Raw genomic sequence first — 19252 nt, forward strand, 5'->3', positions numbered from 1 at the left:
GGCACAGTGCTCGGCAGAGAGATGAATAGACGGGGTTTTGTAAGTGAGTGTCTTCATCTCCATGTGAGGCTTCTGTCCTGCTGGGTGGAGGGAGCCGACTTGCCCTGTGGACTCAGCTAGTTCTCAGACCGCATGCTCGTGTTCAGCTCTGACCCATACATCTGACATCAGATGCGGGGTCTGCAGTCACCTCATCATGCTGGTGGTGGGGGCTACTCTGAGAGGGTGCCCAGGCCTCTTTTCCACCTGGGTCTCCTCTCTAGAGCACATGACCCCTGGCCTGGGGAGCACCGTGAGCTGGCACCCAGCACTAACCGCTGATTCTCTCCACCCCACTCCATCTGGAGTCGTGCCGGTGACAGAAGAGACACTGCCTGGAACCAGTTGTTAAAAGTGTTGATAAATAAGCAAATGAACCAACAATAAGCCCGATCCTGGTGGCTCAGATGGTAAAGAATCTGCCTGAGATGCAGGAGACCTTGGTTCAATCCCTGGGTTGGGAGGATCCCCTGGAGAAGGGAATGGGAACCCACTCCAGTATTCTTGCCTGGAGAATTCCATGGACAGAGGAGCCTGGTGGGCTACAATCCATGGCAGGCTACAGACCAAAGTCTCAGACAGGACTGATGCGATTAATACTTTTACTTTCACATCTTGAATGGCTGCTGTGTGCCAGGCTGTGTGCTAAGGACTTTACAGTCATTAATCATTTGATCTTCACAATAACTCTCTAGGTAGGAGCACCACTATCTCTATTTCATAGATTAGAAGACTGAGGCTTGCAGAGGTGAACTTGTCCAAGGGTACGTGTCCAGGATTTGAATCCAGGTGTTTAACCATAATGCAGTACAACCCAAGGGCTTTCAGTACTCGTACGCTCCTCAGAGACCGCTTGGCCCACACTCAGTCAGCCAGTCAGTTCAGTTGCTCAGTCGTGTCCGATTCTTTGTGACCCCATGGACTGCAGCACGCCAGGCTTCCCTGTCCATCACCAACTCCCTGAGCTTGCTCAAACCCATGTCTGTCGAGTTGGTGATGCCATCCAACCATCTCATCCTCTGCCGTCCCCTTCTCCTCCTGCCTTCAATCTTTCCCAGCATCAGGCTCTTTTCCAATGAGTCAGTTCTTCTCATCAGGTGGCCGAAGTATTGGAGCTTCAGCTTCAACATCAGTCCTTTCAAAGAATGTTCAGGACTGATTTCCTTTAGGATTGACTGGTTTGGTTTCCTTGCAGTTCAAGGGACTCTCAAGAGTCTTCAACACCACTGTTCAAAAGCATCAATTCTTCGGCATTCAAAACCTGGTCCACTGGTGAAGGGAATGGCAAACCGCTTCAGAATTCTTGCCTTGAGAACCGCATTAACAGTATGGAAAGGACCCACACTAGATTGTGGGAATGAGGCTCAGTGAGGGAGAGGGACTTGCCTCAGTTCACACAGTGAGTCCATGGGAGCCTGGAAGGGAATCTCAACCTCCTGACTCCACCTCTATGCTCTTTCCGCTCTCCACTCCTGCCTTTGAGAGCACCCAGGGGCTCTGATCCCATGGAGGAAGGAGACAGATTGGGATTCAGGTGACATGAACTGAGAAGGCAGCCCTGGCAGACAGAGGGCTGCAGAAACAGGGTGATGGATTCTGGTGCGTCGCAGCTGGGATGGTGGAAGGGAGTCGCCCATCAGCTCCTGGATTATTGGTGGGGAGGTGGCAGAGGTTCCTATATGGGAGCCACCCTTGAGTCTGCAGGGAAGGGACCCGCAACTTTCCCCGGGGAAGGGCTTGAAGGATCCCCAGTAGAGGCCTGGAGGCAGCTTCTCTCTGTGTCCCAGAATCTTCCTTGGATAATTGGAGTCTTTAGGGGAAGCTGTGGACACATTTTTTTTTTTTTCAGAGAACTAACTCAGACCTGCTCAGGAAGCTGGGGATACCAGACCTGGTGTCTGTAGGTTCTGCCATCAAGGTCGGAAAAGAGGGTCCTACCTGGACAGCAGGATTCTGCCTCTAGCTAGAGATTTCAAGCTGGAGGTGTGACCTCTGTGTTGCCTGCCCCGCTCCCTACATGCCAGTCTGACCACTTCTGTGCTGCCCCCCAGGTCATGGACCCTTGTCCTGGCAGAGCTGGGGGACCCTTCAGCAGGGCAGAGTGAGGCCTTCCATTGGACAGATGTGTATAATTGAGCCCCCAAAATGTGGTGCCAGAGAACCAGGGCCAGGACTCCTGACGCCAAGGGGCTCCTCCTGGCTAAAGATCCTTGGGGGTGGGGTGGGGTCTCCCTGTGGGCTGAGGCTGAAGACCTGGGACTCCATTCCTCAGAGTCCAGCCTTGCTCTGGCTACAGGGGTTTTTCTAGATCCTGGGGGTTCAGCTCAGGTCCCTTTCTGAGCCCTCCAGTCAAGTGGGGTGGGCTCCAGGTAGACATTTCAGAAGGAAGGGATTTGACCATTGCTGAACCTGACCCTGTGAGGCCCTTGGGATGCAGAGATGACCTTTGAGAACAGAGGTCCTGAGAATTGAAGCCTTTGAGGGGCAGGTAATGTAGATCAAAGCCTTCGTGGAAGACGTGGCCCCGGGATTGATTTTCAACCTAGCTGGTAAGATACAGAGGGTTTGAAAGAGAAAGATGGAAGAACCGTAATGATGTACCAGTGACTTACTTGGCTGGTGGGGGTAAAGCAGGAAAGGACGTGCAAAGGTTGGCGATGTGGGCGGCGGCCACTTTAAGGAGAGGCTTTCTTGCCAGGCTCAGAGTTCGGTGATGGGAGGGCAAGAGAGTGGCTTGGGAAGGCTAGATTTCAAAAGATTAATCTGGTGAAGTCAGAGGCAGAGAAATCCAACAGACCAATATAAATACCAGAGAGGTGAGTGTCTGTTAACAGTCGCCCTTACATCCGCTGCGCCTGGGTGTGTGAATCCGTACATACACCTCTCTGGAGAGAAATGAGGCAATAAACCTCAGGAGTCTGAAAAAGGCCCCTGCCCTTTGACCCAGAATTGTCCTCCTTTGGCTGTATTTTAAGGAAATCATAAAACATGCAGAAAGAGCTTCAATCACAAAGATGTCCTTCACAGCAGTAATTATAATGGTGAGATTCTGAAAGTTTCTGCCAATAGGATACTTTTATTTTTATTTTTAATTAAAATTTTTATTGGGGGTATAGTTGCTTTACAATGTTGTTTTATTTTCTGCAAGGTGAATCAGCCATAGGTATACCTGTATCTCCTCACTTTTTGGATTTCTTTCCCATTTGGGTCACCACAGAGCAATGAGTAGTTCCCTGAGCTATAGAGTAGGTTCTCATTGGTTATCTATTTTGTACATTTACAATAGGGATTCCCTGGTAGCTCAGCTTGTAAAGAATCCGCCTGCAATGCAGAAGGCCCTGGTTCAATTCCTGGGTCAGGAAGACCCGCTGGAGAAGGGACAGGCTACCCACTCCAGTATTCTGGCCAGGAGAATTCCATGAACTGTATAGGGGCCACAAAGAGTCGGACATGACTGAGTGACTTTCACACACATGTACATAGTAGTGTATACAAGTCAATCCCAATCTCCCCGTTCACCTGGAGAAAACCGTAATTCCAAAAGATCCGTGCAGCCCAGTATTTATTGTAGCACTATTTACAATAGCCAGGACATGGAAGCATCAGCAGAAGAATGGAAAAAGGAGGTGCGGCACATTTATACAATGGAATATTACCCAGACTTAAAAAAGGAATGGTATTGTGCCATTTGCATAGGAAAGGTATGATGGATTGCTAACAGGATAATTTTAAAGGCAACCATGATGTAGTTTGGGCTTCCCGAGTGGTTCAGTGGCAAAGAATCTGCCTGTCAATGCTGAGGACGGTCGCAAAAGGGTCGGACACGACTGAGCAACTCAACAGCAACAACAATGATGTCGGCTCTCAACAGGAGATTCCAAAGCCACTGGAGTGATATTCATAGAGGCTTCATAGCTTTATCGGAGAAGGCGATGGCACCCCACTCCAGTACTCTTGCCTGGAAAATCCCATGGACAGAGGAGCCTGGTGGGCTGCAGTCCATGGGGTCGCGAAGAGTCGGACACAACTGAGCGACTTCACTTTCACTTTTCACTTTCATGCATCGGAGAAGGAAGTGGCAACCCACTCCAGTGTTCTTGCCTGGAGAATCCCAGGGACGGGGGAGCCTGGGGGGCTGTCATCTCTGGGGTCGCACAGAGTCAGACACGACTGAAGCAGCAGCAGCATAGCTTTATGTATTTATTCATGCTTCCACTTGAAGTACACGAAGTGTGTTTTGTGCTTCTTTATTATCTATGATACCTTTCAGAGCCAACCACCATTCATCTATTTGTAGGGAATACAGAGATAAATGACATAATCCCTGCCCACAGAGGGCTGGTTTGATCTCAGTTGGCCCCAAAAAATGTGTATGGAAAAAAGCCTGGAAAGAATGACATAGAATGGAACCAGTTTTTCCTCAGTTGTGGGATTATAAGGAGTTTTTCCCTTTTCTATGTTGGTTGGGGTTTTCCAAATGTTCCATAAGGAGCTTGTATTACTTTCATAATTATAGAAAAAAGCTTCTCATCAAAAGACAGGAGCTATTGCAATAGCTTAAGGAGACAGGATGGATTTCTATATTTAGGGAGTGTGTGTGTGTGTGTGTGTGCGCGCGCGCGCACGCGTGTGTGCTTCATTCATTTAGTCATTCCACGAACGCTGACTGAGACACAGAGTTCTAGGCCCAGGGACACTCCAGGGCACAGTACAGAAGCACCTTCCACTGGGGAGTGCCAATCTGGTGAACTAGGAGAGGGCAAGGAGGAGAGAAGGAGCCTGACCCCCCAGCATTCTGTGACTGACTGAATGTGGGGATGGGACGGGGTGGGGGGGGTCATGGGTGGTTCCCAGGCGTGGTGAGAAGGCGGTGCCTTCGTGGAGACTTGGGAAGAGGGGCAGTTCCAGGACCCACTCTGTGGTCGTGGTGCATGTGGGCAATCTGCTGAACAGATGTCCGGGAGGTGATGTGGATCCAGGACTTAGCCGAGAGGCTGGACTAGAGGCAGAGCTTTCCGGGTGTCTGCAGTGCCGTGGTGACCCTCATGGGAGAGTAAGAGCAGAGAGAAACCCACGTGAGCATCCGCTTTATGAAGGTGAGCAGGCAAAGGTGAAAAGGTGTCCAGGACACACCTCCCCAGGCAGTGGCATCAGGGCTTCTGCTTCGTCGTGTATAAAGGTATAAAGAACTCAGATCTGGGAGTGGCAGGGGTGGAGCAGGGCATGAGGGGGTGGGGGAATCCCTCCGCCCACCCCCTGCTCGGGGAGGGAGCAGCCAGACGGGGGTGCTGAGTTGGCCACTGTGGCCTCCTGTGCCCGGCCAACAGTGACGGGGTGTCCACTCACCTGTCTGTTCTTCTTCTGCAGGAGAAGGGAGCACGCCGTGCACTTCCAGCCTCCTCCAGGAGAAACAGCGTGAGTGGCCCCCCACTACCCCCCAGGTGTCTCTTTTTGTTGGAAGGGTCCAAACTCCCTCACCCACTTGGGTGGTAGGGTCTTCACCACTGCATGGGACCAGAGGGCTGGGGCCACTGTCTGCCTCCGGGGCCTGAGGCTGGGGGTGCCAGGAGACGGAGGCCAGCAGAGCAGGTGGAACCACGGGAAGCCTCGTGTGGGGTCTGCTTGTGGGCAGAGAGGGTGGGGGAACAGGAATGGGGAGCACACCCTCTGAACCTTTGAGATCGATTCTTTTGGATGACTCAACTTCCAGGAACCACAGTGGGTGACACAGTAACCAAGGCTGTGCCAGGGCTCAGGACCCTTAGGTCCCATCACTCGGAGGCCGTGTCTGCAGAGTGGGGCTGCCCAGGTGCTTGTGGTCCTTCCAATGATGCAGGCTTCTCCAAGTTTCCTTCTGCCTGTGTTTTCTCAAGAGGCCGAGCACAAGGTTAGACCCAGGAGAGATTTGGTAAAGATGTCTGTTTCTGACACCGCAACCTCAGGGCATCTTTCTTGGAGGTTTGGAGTGGACTGGCAGATGTCTTTCCTGTTGACAGTATTGAGTTTTACACAAGGAGGGGGTATGTGTGTGTCTGGAAGAGTCTGGGCTCAGAACTCCCCTTCCTTCTCTCTCCTGCTCCCCTTTGACCTGTGATTGCAGCTTTGTGGGGCCCAGCCCATTCTGCCCACCCCGTCCCCCAGGCTGAAGTCTTTCTTCCTCCCAGTTCTTCCAGGTCGTGGTACCTACACGCACCAGCTTCCCACGGCCTGCCCCGAGTAGGGGCATAGGTCTCTGAGAAGGTTTCTGTGCACCTAACATCCAGTGGCAGTTCATAGATGAAGCCACTCAGGGGTTGGGAGGCTTGGGTATCTCTGAGAGGGGCGCCCCCTCCCCACCCCACCAAGGCTCAGGCCAAAAAGTTCACGGGGCAAGGGGAGGGGCAGCGCAGAGAGTGGGCAGTTCTCTCTCTCTCTCTCTCTCTCTCTCGTGTCCTTACAGGATGTGAGGAACCAAGCCCTGTATGAGGGGATCTCTGTTAAAATGTACCCACAGGATTTTTTTTTAGACAGCTTCCTTTATTTATTTACTTGTGGCTGCACTGGGTCTTTGTTGCTCCATAGGCTTTTCCCTAGTTGTGGCGGGTGGGGGCTACTCTTTATTGCAGTACACGGGATTCTCATTACAGTGGCTTCTTTTGATTTTGGGGAGCACGGGCTGTAGAGTGCAGAATCAGTGGTTGTGGCATATGGCATGTGGGATCTTCCTGGACCAGGGATCGAACCTGTATCCCCTGCATTGGCAGGAGGATTTTTATCCACTGTACCACCAGGGAAGCCCCCCAAGATTGTTTTTTTTTCTTTTTTACGATATGTACACTTATTATTTTATTGACCACGCCATACAGCATATGGGATCTTAGTTCCCTGATCGGGGATCAAACTTGTGCCTCCTGCAGTGGAAACATGGGGTTCTTAGCCACTGGACTGCCAGGGAAGTCCTTACCCATGGAATTTTGATTTATAGAGGTGACTGAGTGAAGACCAGAGAGATGAGTGCTTTTGACAGAAAGATTTGTTATTTACACTTCTCCAGGGGAGGGACCATGGGGGAAGCACCAGGTCGGTCAGGAGGCAGAAGGAGCGTGGGGAATACATGGCCCAGAGCCCAGATTGTGTTCTCCACAGGAAAGGCATGGCAGGGCAGAGGAAACAGCTGCGGACTGGTTGGTTTGAATAATGTTGCAAGCTCTGGGCTACAGGACAGTCTCTAGTTCTAGGGCTCCTGGGCAGGGGGTTGGATATTGGCCTGGTGGGTGGGCGTTAGATAAAGGAGTTGATTGGCAGTAAGGACCCACAATTGGTTGGTTTGCATAGAAGGGCACATTCTAGGGTGAGTTGTTTATTATCTCTAGGAATTAGCATGGCCCAGGTGGGGCAGTCTCCCCTTGGCCAGCTAGACTCCCCTGGAGATGTCAAAATATCATAAAATAAAAGCAAAGGATTAATCATGTTCATCAGGAATGTGAGAGAGAAACCGAGCCCAGATCACTCCTTCTGGGCCTCTGGGAGGAAGAAACCACAGCATCCTCAAAGGGAAAAAACACGGCCACCTGCCGTGGGACTGTCTCCATGATGCCAACCACAGCTCTGTTCTGCACAGACACAAATACACTGATCAGACGTTTGCTGTCTTCTGGACTTGGTTGGAAAAATGTATATTTAAGGAGAAGCAAAGCCATTTTTTTTTTATACCATAGTTATAGATTTTAGTCAGAATGATATTGCTGAAGGTTGTCATCCACGTCTGCTCCTAAAGCATATTCTTGTTTAGTAAAGAATAACTATAGATGCATGGAAGAATTTCAGAGCTGAAATGGTCATTGAGGGCAGTAATTCCCAAGCACAAACCTAACATTTTTGACAATGAGACAAAATGACAGTTCTGTAATGTGTTTATTGTGATGTTGAACCCATTCAGTTGAGAGAACAGGATTTTTATTCCATGATTTTATCCTGTCTGCACATTGTGGCTTTCAGACACCTTTTCTTTTATGAAATAGTGGTGGTGGTTGATGGTGATTTGCAGCAGAATAAATGTCTGTGACCCTGAATAAAAACAGAACAGTGGCGATGCCTGATGTTTATAACGCGCTTGATCATTTATGTTATACTTCTGTGTATATTATCTTATTTAAGTTTTACATTTGGTTTTTCAAAACGTCACTAAAAACAAGGTGGGAGGTGGTGCAAATTGCCCAGAAAATCCTGGGACTCGTGCGACAGAGCTTTAAAGGTATCAGACGTGGGTTTGAAGCCCAGTTGCTTCATTTGCTCTCTGTGCTGCTTTGGGCAAGTTACCTAACATTTCTGGGCCTCGGTTTACTCAGCTGTGGAAAGGTGATCATAATGTCTACTTTACTTCTAGAGTCACCGCGGGCATAGCGGTCATACACGTGGTTGTCAGGGTCTGCACCCCACACATAGGGAGCGTTTCCTGCTTCTCACTTATTATTGGCTTTTGGATGAGGTTACGACACCTGGTGCAGGTGTAGGAGCTGCATCTTAGCCTCTTTTGGAGTTTGGTGTTTTCCATGCCCTACTGGTCCCGTGGCCGGCGCCGCTGTCACTGTCACAGTCTGAGTCCCCAGGGAGCCCTCCTGAGCTGGCCATAGAGACTGGGAGGAGTTTGGGGAATGGGCCTGCTCTGCTCCCCATCCCTTCTCCAGTTGAAGCCACCGTCATCTCTCTCCTGGACAAATCCAGCCCCCCATGCTGGCCTCCCTGCCTCTGGTCTCTCCCACTTTGATTCTTCCTCCAGAGTGTCAGAGAGACCTTCACAGGTGGCAGACTTGTCCTCATACCCCGACGCCCTTTCATGATTCCTCTCCAGTAAAGGATGAGACTTTCCTTGGCATGACCTAGCTGCCCACCTTTCCCACATTGCTTTCCCCTTCCTTTCCACACTGACTTCTAAAAGGAGCTCCAAGCACAGTTTTCTCTTAAGCTAGAAGGAAAGCTGGAGCAGTGCATCCAGCCCCCTGGAGAGGGTGGTAGCAGATGCTAGCAAGAGATGCTAGGAAGGACTTGGGCTTCCAGAGTGATTCCCTCAGGACCCAGTCCTCTTGGCCTCTGCCTTCTACTCCATTCACAGCTGTTTGGATCAGGGAGCGGGTCTACCCACTTGCTGCCGGAACCTACCATCACCACAGAGGAGGCTGGGGGTGCAGCTATTGGTTTGGTGGGTGTAGTAACTCTCCTTGCCCTGCCCACCTGGTCCCACTCCAGGGGGGAGTGTGACTCCCAGGAGACCCATGGCCGCGTCCCTCTCTCCATCCCCACTCCCTTGCCCTCTCAGCAGCTTCACAAGGCACTGGGCACTCTACATGGATCTTCATGAACACCTGCATGCTGGGAAGGGCTGCAGTCATCACAACTGTGTCACACTGAGAAGAGGAATGCATGCATGCTAAGTCCCTTTAGCTGTGTCCAACTCTTTGTGACCCTATGAACTGTAGCCTGCCAGGCTCAGGGGTAGACAACCTTCCCCCGAAGGTTCTCAAACCCAGATCTCTTCACTCCTCTCTCTCCAGAGCTTAGTCTCATGTCTGGTCTGGGCTCCCGTGTTCCTATTTTTCCCCTTTCCGGTCACCCCAGGTACTGGGAGAAGTGCCCCACTGTCCCCTGTGTCACACAGGCACCCTCTCCAAGAGCCAGTTCCCCCAAAACTGCAGTCCAGGACATGCACAGAAAAGCGCAAGTTGGAGGGACTTCCTCTCTCTCATCTGCACCTGTGGGGGGTGGGAGGAGGGGCCAGGCGGACAGGAGGACCTCCTACTGTGCCCTTGGAGCTGGACCCAGTCTGTGTGGAATACAGTGTGACCTGCTCATGTGACCTGCACTTGTGGTCGTCAGATGGCTTTCCCGGGGCCAGGGTAGCGCAGCAGGCAGTGCCCAGGGCGTGGGGTGGGTCTGCCCATGGCCATGCCTGCTTGTCAGAGCGAGGTGAGTAGTGGGCCTCTGAACTCAGTGGACCGCAACAGTGGTCCAGACTGAGACCCAGTCCTGGTCCCAGACCGAGTCCCAGTCCTGGTCCCAGACCATCCCTTGATCTTCATCCTGACCAAGCCTCTACCCAAGGCACCGACAAAGTCCCAGTGTCTCCCAGGTGGTGTCCTGGCTCCAGTCCCAGATTCTGGGCTGACCTTGACTTCTTGACCCCAATAACTGTCAGAAGAGCCCATAGGTTATCCCAGAAAGAGAGAGGGGGAAGATGACCATACTGTCATGGGGATGTGGTTTGACTTCACCTCCCACTGCCTGGGATCAGGGACTAAAGGAGCAGCTCTGAATGTCCAGACCAGTCACCAAAGGGCTACCCATCCTGTGTACCCTCATCCCCTTGGCACCCCCAGAAGCCCCACATAGGTGTGGGGCATGAAGCCCCAGGCCCACGGCTGGCCTCCCCACTCTCTGCCTGGTAACTGGTATCTTTTCCTGGCCTGTGTGGGCAGCTTGCTGAGCACAGCTGCAGACGGGCTATATTTAGCCAGCTTTAATGAGCTCAGGGTGGCAGACGTCCGCCTTGGGAGCACTTGCGTGCGTGTGCGTAAGCCGATGCTTGGCATGGTCCATTCCTCTGTGTGTGTGTGTGTGTGCACACGCAGGGAAATGTGTGCCTGTGCATTTGTGAGTGTGCACCACTGTGTGTGTCAAAGCATCAGTGCAGTCATTTACGCGAGTGTCCGTGTGCTGCGTCTGCTTTGCCTGGACGTGTGCAGCCTCTGACACACAGAGGGGCACAAAACGGGAACAAATGATTAGTTCATTCATCTGCTTGTTTGAAAAATATTTAATGAGCCTCTTTTATATGCCAGGACCTTAATAGTCTCTGGGGATAAAATGGCACAGAAACAAACCCAGTTCCAGCCTTGAAGGACCTTACAGTCTGCTGGGTGTTGGAGGAGGGAAAGACAAGTGAAATAACCACAAAACTGAAAGTATAAGGATTAGTCCCAGGAAACAGAAAGCCGTGGTGCTTTTGGGAGGAAGAGAGTGAGAAGGAAAGACACCTAGGAGGAGGGAACACTGAGGTTTCTGTAGGGGTTATCTAGGCATAGAGGGTGAGAAGTCGAGTCCAGACACAGAGAACAGGATGTGCAAAGGCCCTGTGGTGAGAGGGGCAGGAGATGCTCGAAAACAGTCAAAAGGCTGCCTTGGTTGAGCTCAGAGAGGCTGAGATGAGTGGCGGAGAGGTGGGTGGAGATTGGGGCCTGCAGGGGGACCACACAGGCTATGGTCAGGACGGGGGAAGCCAGGAGAGGACAGTGGGGGCTGACGCGACAAGATTTCTGTAGGGCAGCTAGTCTAGTCATGATTCTGTTGGGGATTTCCAGCAGGAAAAGGAAGGCTCTCAAGCAGCGTGACTGGAGGAGAGTCTAGTGGGCGGGACTTCATTCTCTGGTTGAGGAAACCCACGGGGCAGAGGACGATGCCCTGGGCCTCTCCCAGCCCTGAAGGTCACTGTGTGGAGAGTCTTCACCCCCAACCCCGCAGAGCCTGGCCTTGAGGAGAGGGGCCGTGGAGGGATGGCCTGTGGTGATCTGGCGGGAGGGAGCCTCATGGGGAGTGGGGAGCGGGAAGCTGGAGGGGAACTTGGAGCCCATACTGCACCGTCCACTGACTTACTTGTGAAAGAACCACCCCTTCCTTTATTTTTTCAAAAAGCTGTTTCAGTATCGGGACAGGGATGTTTCTTTCTTTTTCTAGAAGCCACTTTGTAATTTTGACTCTGCAGACCCACCCAGCTGGACTGGTGAGACAGCCCTACTCTGTGATTCCAGGGGTTTCCCTTTTCCTCCTCTTCCTGCCCTGGTTCCAAGGCCCCCGGGGCTCTTACCCACCACCCTAGTAGGGGAACACTGTGTGGGCACACGCGTGTGTGCCGGGAGCTCTCTGTCCACACTCACGGCCTCCGGGGGCTCCAAGCCCCAGCCCCCTCTGTCCTGGTCTGTGGCTCCTGGCTTAGGGGCCAGGCTGCTTGGGGCACAGGGCAGTCAGACCTCCCTCAGATCATCTTCTACCTTCCTGGACTTGCAACAGTCCCCGAGTTGGGGGGCGCCCCTGCTAGGTCTGCATTCTCCCCTCAGCCTGGGGCAGGGGTTGGCGACCTCTTTTTAGTCTCGAGGAACCTCTGTCTCCTCAAATCCCTTTCTTCTGAGAACAAAAGGGCTTTTGGAAACAAGAGCCGGGAAGCTCTGCCACAAAGCTCCCCAGAGGCAAAGGAGCTGAAATGGGGAGGACATACAAATTGGTATCTCAGAATAAAAAAAACAAACAAAAATACCCTGCTCCATGCCCTTTGAAAAAATTCTTATTTTTAATATGTCTCTAGAGTAGATAGCACACGGACATGGTATAAAATAGAAAATTCTAAAGGAACGAAGGTAATGAGGGTGGTTCCCTTTTTCCAGAAGCCACGATTGTGACTAGGTTCTTCTAGAACATTCCAGAGATATTCTCTGCATACATGGGCATCTCCATGAATATTCATTTATATATATCCTTATATATACCCCACACAGATGGTAGCATCCGGTGCTTTCCAGTCTGCACCTTACTTTTCTCAAATGATAACGTATTGGGAGTATTTGACTACTGAATACATCGAGGGAGCATCCTTCTTTGCAAAGGGTGCATATTTCACTGTGGCCGGCTTTATTGAACCAGGCCCCTGTTGGTGGCACACAGGTTGCTTTCCTTCTTTTCTTGTTTCTCCTTTTTTTTTTTTTTTTTTTTTTGGCTGAGCTACGTGGCTTGTGTGATCTTAGTTTCCCGATTAGGGATTTAACTCACGCCCCCTGCAATGGAAGTGTGGAGCCCTAACCTACTGGACCATCGGGGAATTTCCACAGAGGTTGCTTCCTGTCTCTTGTCCGTACCATAAAGACTGTGATGATGGTTAGTGTTGTACTCACGTCATCTTGCACATGGACTTGGAATTGCTGGATCAAGGGCATTCTGTGTCTGGAATGATCTTGCCACACTGACCTCCACAGAGGTTGATCTGGTTTTCGATTTCACCAGCAATGAATGAGGAGGGACTGATTTACCACACCCTGGTGGGTGGCTGGGTGTTGATAACTGTTCATCTGAGAAGTGAGAAAGAGGCATTTTAGAGCAATTTCTGTTCTTTTTAAATTAATTTTTACTGGAGTACAGTTGCTCTGCAACGTTGTGTTAGTTTCTGTTGTGCAACAAAGTGAATCAGCTCTACGTACATATATCCTCTTTTGGGTTTCCTTCCCATTTGGAACTACAGAGAACTGAGTAGAGGTCCCTGAGTGATGCAGTTGGCTCTCATCAGTTATCTATTTTATACATAAACCAATAGTGTGTGGGGCTTCCCCCGTGGCTCAGTGGTAAAGAATCTGCCTGCAATGCAGGAGTTGCAAGGGATATGGTTTCGATCCCTGGGTCAGGAAGATCCCTTGGAGGAGCGCATGGCTACCCAGTGCAGTATTTTTGCCTGGAGAACCCCATGAACAGAGGAGCCTGACGGGCTACAGTCCACAGCTTCGCAAAGAGTCAGACACGACTGAAGCAACTGAACACGCGTGCATGCACCATAGTGTGTATATGTCAACCCCAATCTCATAACTCATCCCGCCCCTTTCTTTCCCTCCTTGGTATACATATGTTTGTTCTCTACTTCTGCGTCTCTATTCTGTTTTGTAAATAATCTCATCTGCACCATTTTTTCTAGACTCCACATATAGGCATTAATGAATGATATTGGTTTTTCTCTTTCTGACTTCACTCTATATTCAGGGATTACCGTGGAGGAGTGTGCTGTTGGGTTCCTTTGTGTGCTGACTTTCAAGCAGGGCCAGGGCTAGCTTGACGGAGGTCCCTTAGAGAGTAGGACCCCAAAGTTCAGGCAGGCTTCTGCTCCTAATCACAGCCTCACTCCTCTTTCCCTCCCTCCCAGGGATTGCTCTGCAGGCAGGCTGTGGTGTGGAGGCATTTAAGCATTTTATTTATTTTTATTATTTTTGATTGTGCTGGGTCTTCATTGCTGCATGTGGGCTTTCTCTAGTAGTGGTGAGCAAGGGCTCTTCTTTTATATATTTATTTGGCTGTTCCAATTTTAGCTGCGGCATGTGGGATCTAGTCCCCTGACCAGGGATCAAACTCAGGCTTCCTGCATTGGGAGCATGGAGTCTTAGCTGCTGGGTCAGCAGGGAAGTCCTGGGGCTATTCTTCATTGCGATGCACAGGTGTCTCTTTATGATGGCTTCTCTTGTCGTGCAGCATGGGCTCTAGAGCACAGGCTCAGTAATTGTGGCTTTCAGGCTTAATTGCTCAGCAGCATATGGAATCTTCCTGGATTGGGGATTGTACCTGTGTCCCCGTCACTGGCAGGTGAATTCCTATCCACTGCACCAACCAGGGAAGTCCATGTGGAGGCACTGAAAAGACTGACAAGCACACCCCTTTCTTACCCTCACCTTTGGGGGTGGTGATTCAAGAGGATGAAAGAGCCCTTGCTGGGTGACCTGAGTTCATATCCGTACCCTTTCACTTAACCTCTCCGAACCTCAGTTTTCTCACCTGTAAAATGGGCAGAACACCTCAGGCTGAATGTGAAGTTTGCCTGAATGAGGACTAGAAACTTAAGACACATTTGAAGAAGACTGTGTTTGTTATAGGAGAGTCCCCAGGAGAGAAGATGCCAAGCCCTTCTAGCATCACTGTGTAGTGGCAGGAAGCGTTCTTAGATTGTATGTCTGAAACCTTCCCTGGGCCTGATTCAAGATGGCCACACTGGTTTCCCCCAGGGGAGCAGCTCCTCGGCCAAAAGTGTGTTTTCAAGAGTTAGGATCTGGGACCCAGACCCTAGCGAGGGTCAGGCCTTAGTGGAGACCAGTATCCCTGGAGGTTTGGCCTCATTCTCCAGATGAATCCAGGCTGACTTGATGGGTTTCTGACCCTGAAAGGGTTGAGGAGTCACAGGAGGGAACCCAGCCTCTAGATCCCCACTCCTAGATGAACAGTCCTTGCCAGCACCCCTGCTGAGTGACCACTTACACCCTTACTTGTACAACCTCCTGAAGAGCAGAGAGCATCCTGCCCTTGGGCCAGCACGGGTCACTCTTGAACTGTTAAACATGTCCTTAGTTGTGCTGATTTGGAACTCTCCAGAAACTATCCCCACCCCCATTCATCCCACACCTTTGCTTCCATGACCCAAATGCAGCTCAGCTGGGATTTGCAGGCTGCGACTGTGTCCTATGGAGCCTGTTCTTCCCCAGGCCGGGCTTCATTCCTTAACTTTCCTTCCCAGTTATTGGGTTCCAGACATGTCCTCAGAGTGGCCTGAGCTGCAGGGACAAAACAGGGATGACCCCTCCTCATTCCAAAGTCTCTAGTGTGTGCAGCCTCAGAGGCTGACTATCTTTGGGGGGTCCCATTACCCTGGCTCCAACTGTTTGCAGCCTTTGATCATGTGACTGGGCTTGGTCACATGACATAGATCTTTGTTGTGTGACCTGACCTTGATCATGTGACCCTCAAGTACTAAGAGACCCTCATAGTCACCTGCTGTGTATCTGATTCATCTTGGTGCTTTCAGCCCTGACACAGGTTTGGGCAATAACCAATGGAAGAGGAATTGGCAACTGATGTCAAGTTGAATTTTTAACTCAAATGCAGGATGGTGACTCACTCATCGGGTTTCCCATTTGTTCTTTCCTTCCATAACATTTCTTTTCCTTTTTTGCGTTCTCTCATTTACTCTCAGCTTCCAGGGGGCAGAGCACTTCACTTTGTTTTGTCTGTAGTATTTGCATTTAGTAGCATCAGGAGTTGTATGATAGTGTGTTGAAAATGTTCTTATTGTAAATATGACACATACTTGTACTGCAGTCATTCGATGTATTCATAAATAGTTTTCAACTAAAAGAACTGAGTTAGCTAGAGGAAAATTGGAAAACAGAGAAAAGTAGAAAGTTAAAAAAAATCACACGTTGTCCCACCATCCACAGAAAACCACTTATAAACACTCTTTGTTTTCTTCCACTATCAGGCCTCTAACCCTTCATCCCACCCCTCCACCTAGATTGCTATTTTGCATAAAGCCCAGGACTGGGGCACCAAGGAGGAGGGTGGTCTGAAGTCTGTCTGGTGAACAAGGTCAGTGGCTTTTTAATTGTTCTCTGGAGCCCTCAGTTGTTGCCTAAGGCAAGGGTGAGGGGAGTAAGGAAGTGGGGCTCTGGGCCCCCCAACCTGCTTCAGCCAGAGCTGCCTACTTTCACATGTTCTACAAACTGGGCTCCTAAAGAAAATTGCACTGGACAAAAGATTTCACTGTTTCAAAAAACTTTACAACTATCCTACAAAGTCTCCTGCTTTTCCCTGCTTCACGTTGTCCCATCCGTGTCCTGCCCCCGTTCACAAACCCACACTCCTTGAGCTGCTTTGAGAGCTGAAGGTTCCGACCTTTGTCATCTGTCAGAGTCCCTCCTCCCCAAGATGCCCTAAGCCCTTGGTGCTTGCTTGGGTTCCCAGTCCAGTGACCCCACCCAACAAGCAATGAGATGGGGTTGGCCAGGGAGGTCCAAGTGAGCCTATCAGCACTCTGGGGGCCATTGCTTCCTTTTCTAATGGCCCCCCAAACACTTGTTTTTTTTTTAATTTGCAATAGATCTTGTCTGGAATTTGACATGACACTCCCTAGGTGCAATCAACCACTTTGAAAATCCAGGTGACATCTGCCACCTGCCATGTTCTGGTTCCTCTTCCTTCCTCTGAGGCCCCTCAAAGCAACTCACCCATCCTGCCTGCAGGTCCCATTAGGGTCCAAGGGTATTATTCTGCTGGGCATGGATGCTTGAGCTCACACAGCACGCTTGGATTCATGGAATCTCCGACTGCATGACTCTTAGGAGGGAACACAGGGGACTTCCCTGGTGGTCCAGTGGTTAAGACTTCACTTCCAGTGCAGGTGGTGTGGGTTTGATCCTTGCTCGGGGAGCTGAGACTCCACATGCCTCATGTGCCAAAAACCAAAACATAAAATAGAAGCAATATTGTAACAAATTCAATAAAGATTTTTTAAATGGTCCACATTACAAAAAAAAAGCTTTAAAAAAAAGAGGGAATGTTGTCTACCCTCTCCTTTGGCAATGGTGGGGAGAGTGGTCAAGATCACTCTCTGACTAGGGCGTACATTTCCCATCCTAGAACTCTGTGTCCATATCCTGTGTGTTTGCCCTTCTCCATGTGGGTCTCTCTGTGGTGGGGGCAGGGCGGGTTGGGGCTCTGGTCTGAACCCCCTGCTTGCTGCTGAATGAAGCTCTAGATATTCCCAGACATTTCTGGATCTAGCTGCTATCTCCCACATCAGAGTGGGACAGCCAAGCCATTGGGCTCATCCAGAAAAACGTGTGTGTGTGTGTGTTTGCCCATGCGTGTGCTTCAACGTGCTCTAAAGGATTAGGTGTTTCTGCAGACATGTCTCATAACGTGCCATGTGGTCTCAAGCTGGGTCTAGTTCTGTTCAATTGACCCTGGGGCGTGACTTAAGAGGGAGATAGGGAGACTGTCACTGGTAGAAGGAGGGTAAAATTCAATGATCAGCTTTAGCCTGGGGGCACTGCCAGCATCTACTCCTTGTGGGTCCCCAGTGGCAGATGGCAAGAGAGATGGAGACAGAGTCTTCGGCCAACCCGGGTGACACTCTGCTTAGGGTGCCGAGCGTGTGGGTGATGACCTTGGCTTTTGTCTCGAGAGCAGTGCGGCACATTGGTAATTAGAAGGGATGATCACGATTTGTGCCTTTCCAAGGTTGTGATTAAAGCAAAAATAGCCTCTATTCTTCAACTGGGAGGAGGAGCCATGGTGAGCTGGGTGGGCCTCTGGTCCGGGTGCCAGTGCTGGCAGGGGTGCCGAGCACAGGCATGGCAGTAGCTGGCTTGCCTCAGAGCTCATCCCAAAGCGTTGTCACAAAAACAGCTGTGGGCTCACCCCGCCCCTAATCTGGGCACGGCAGGGACCCAGCCTGAGTAAGGCCTTGCAAACAGAAATGAACAGGAAGTAGGAAGAAACAGGCAGCCTGACAGTGAAGTCCTGGGGCCCCTGGCATGTGGCTTCCCACCACCCAGGAACCCCTGCCACCAGCTCTTGTCACCGGAGGCTCTGGGGCAGCCATTAGGGGCTGAGTGATAAGGCCCAGGCCAGACTGCTCTAGAATTCCCAGAAGTTCCCTGACAGCATCCTCTGGGGACTTCCAAGGAATGTACCTCCCAGTGGATGGTGCTCCTTTGATCCTGATTTCTCCTCGGGGGCTGATAGCATAGAGATGTCTCCTAGGTCATGTGCACCCTGGGATCTTCACTTGCAATACGTTTTCACAAAAATGCTATGCTAGGTCCTGACCACTGATAAGCCCTGCTCTCAAGTGGTCCACAGTCTCATGAGGCAATAGACAAATAAGCTCACAGCAACAAGCCAGGCCCCACCAGGCACACTGTGAGATAACCCTCTGTAAGTAGCTCTCAGAAAGCTTTCCAGAGGTGGTGACAATTGAGTGGGGTCTTGAAGGTTAGGTAGGAGTTTGCTGGTCTGCAGAGGAGGAAGGCCTTACCAGGCAGAGGGTTCAGGGTGAGCAAAGGCATGGAAGAGTGAGAGCTGTGTCTTTGGGTGATTCAGAGCCAGTGGCCTCACTCATTATAGTAGGAATGTCTGGTTCTTAGAGGAGCAGAACCCTTGTGGGCAAGATACCAGCAGACGGGTACTAAGCTGCCTTTCAATTTGTCTACAGACGCCTCTTCTAAGACTGGAGATGGGGAAACTCTGCTTCTGTTAGTCAGCTCTCAAGGGGCCAAAATTCAGATCTGGCAGGTGAAGTCTACCCTCCTCCCCTCTCCTAGAGCAAAGTATCTCTGACTTTTGTGCATTAAAAGGAAGCAAGTCTCTGTCTTCGAACAGCTTGGGGGGTCAGACTCTTCCCCTCAGCTACAGAAGGGCTGAGGGATGGTGAGGGCAACCCTGCTGGTCTCTTGTCTCCTCTGAGCCAGGAACTGCCTCAGCATTGTTAGCATCCAGGACTCAGCATGGTTTAATACCCAGAGCATCATGTGGGCCCCAAGGGAGCTGACCACAGGAAGATCAAGGATGCAGGTCCTCTGAGTCTGTGTAAGCAGTGAGGGTAGAGGGTGAGGTCCCCACCTAACGCAGGGCATGGTGCCCAGGAGATGGCAGGACCCTCACGTCT

General features: G+C 50.9%; 1 protein-coding gene across 1 annotated transcript in view; it reads left to right on the forward strand.

Moving 5' to 3' along the window:
* The window catches only part of PITPNM3 (PITPNM family member 3), a 91883-nt gene that overhangs the window by 46403 nt on the left and 26228 nt on the right, over window positions 1-19252 (forward strand). The window contains exon 6 of the mRNA XM_068977443.1: window positions 5407-5454. Coding sequence (XP_068833544.1) covers window positions 5407-5454 — 48 coding nt within the window. The remainder of the gene's footprint in view (window positions 1-5406; window positions 5455-19252) is intronic.

Source organism: Capricornis sumatraensis, chromosome 8, assembly GCF_032405125.1.
Source record: "Capricornis sumatraensis isolate serow.1 chromosome 8, serow.2, whole genome shotgun sequence".
In the NCBI taxonomy this organism is placed as follows: domain Eukaryota; kingdom Metazoa; phylum Chordata; class Mammalia; order Artiodactyla; family Bovidae; genus Capricornis; species Capricornis sumatraensis.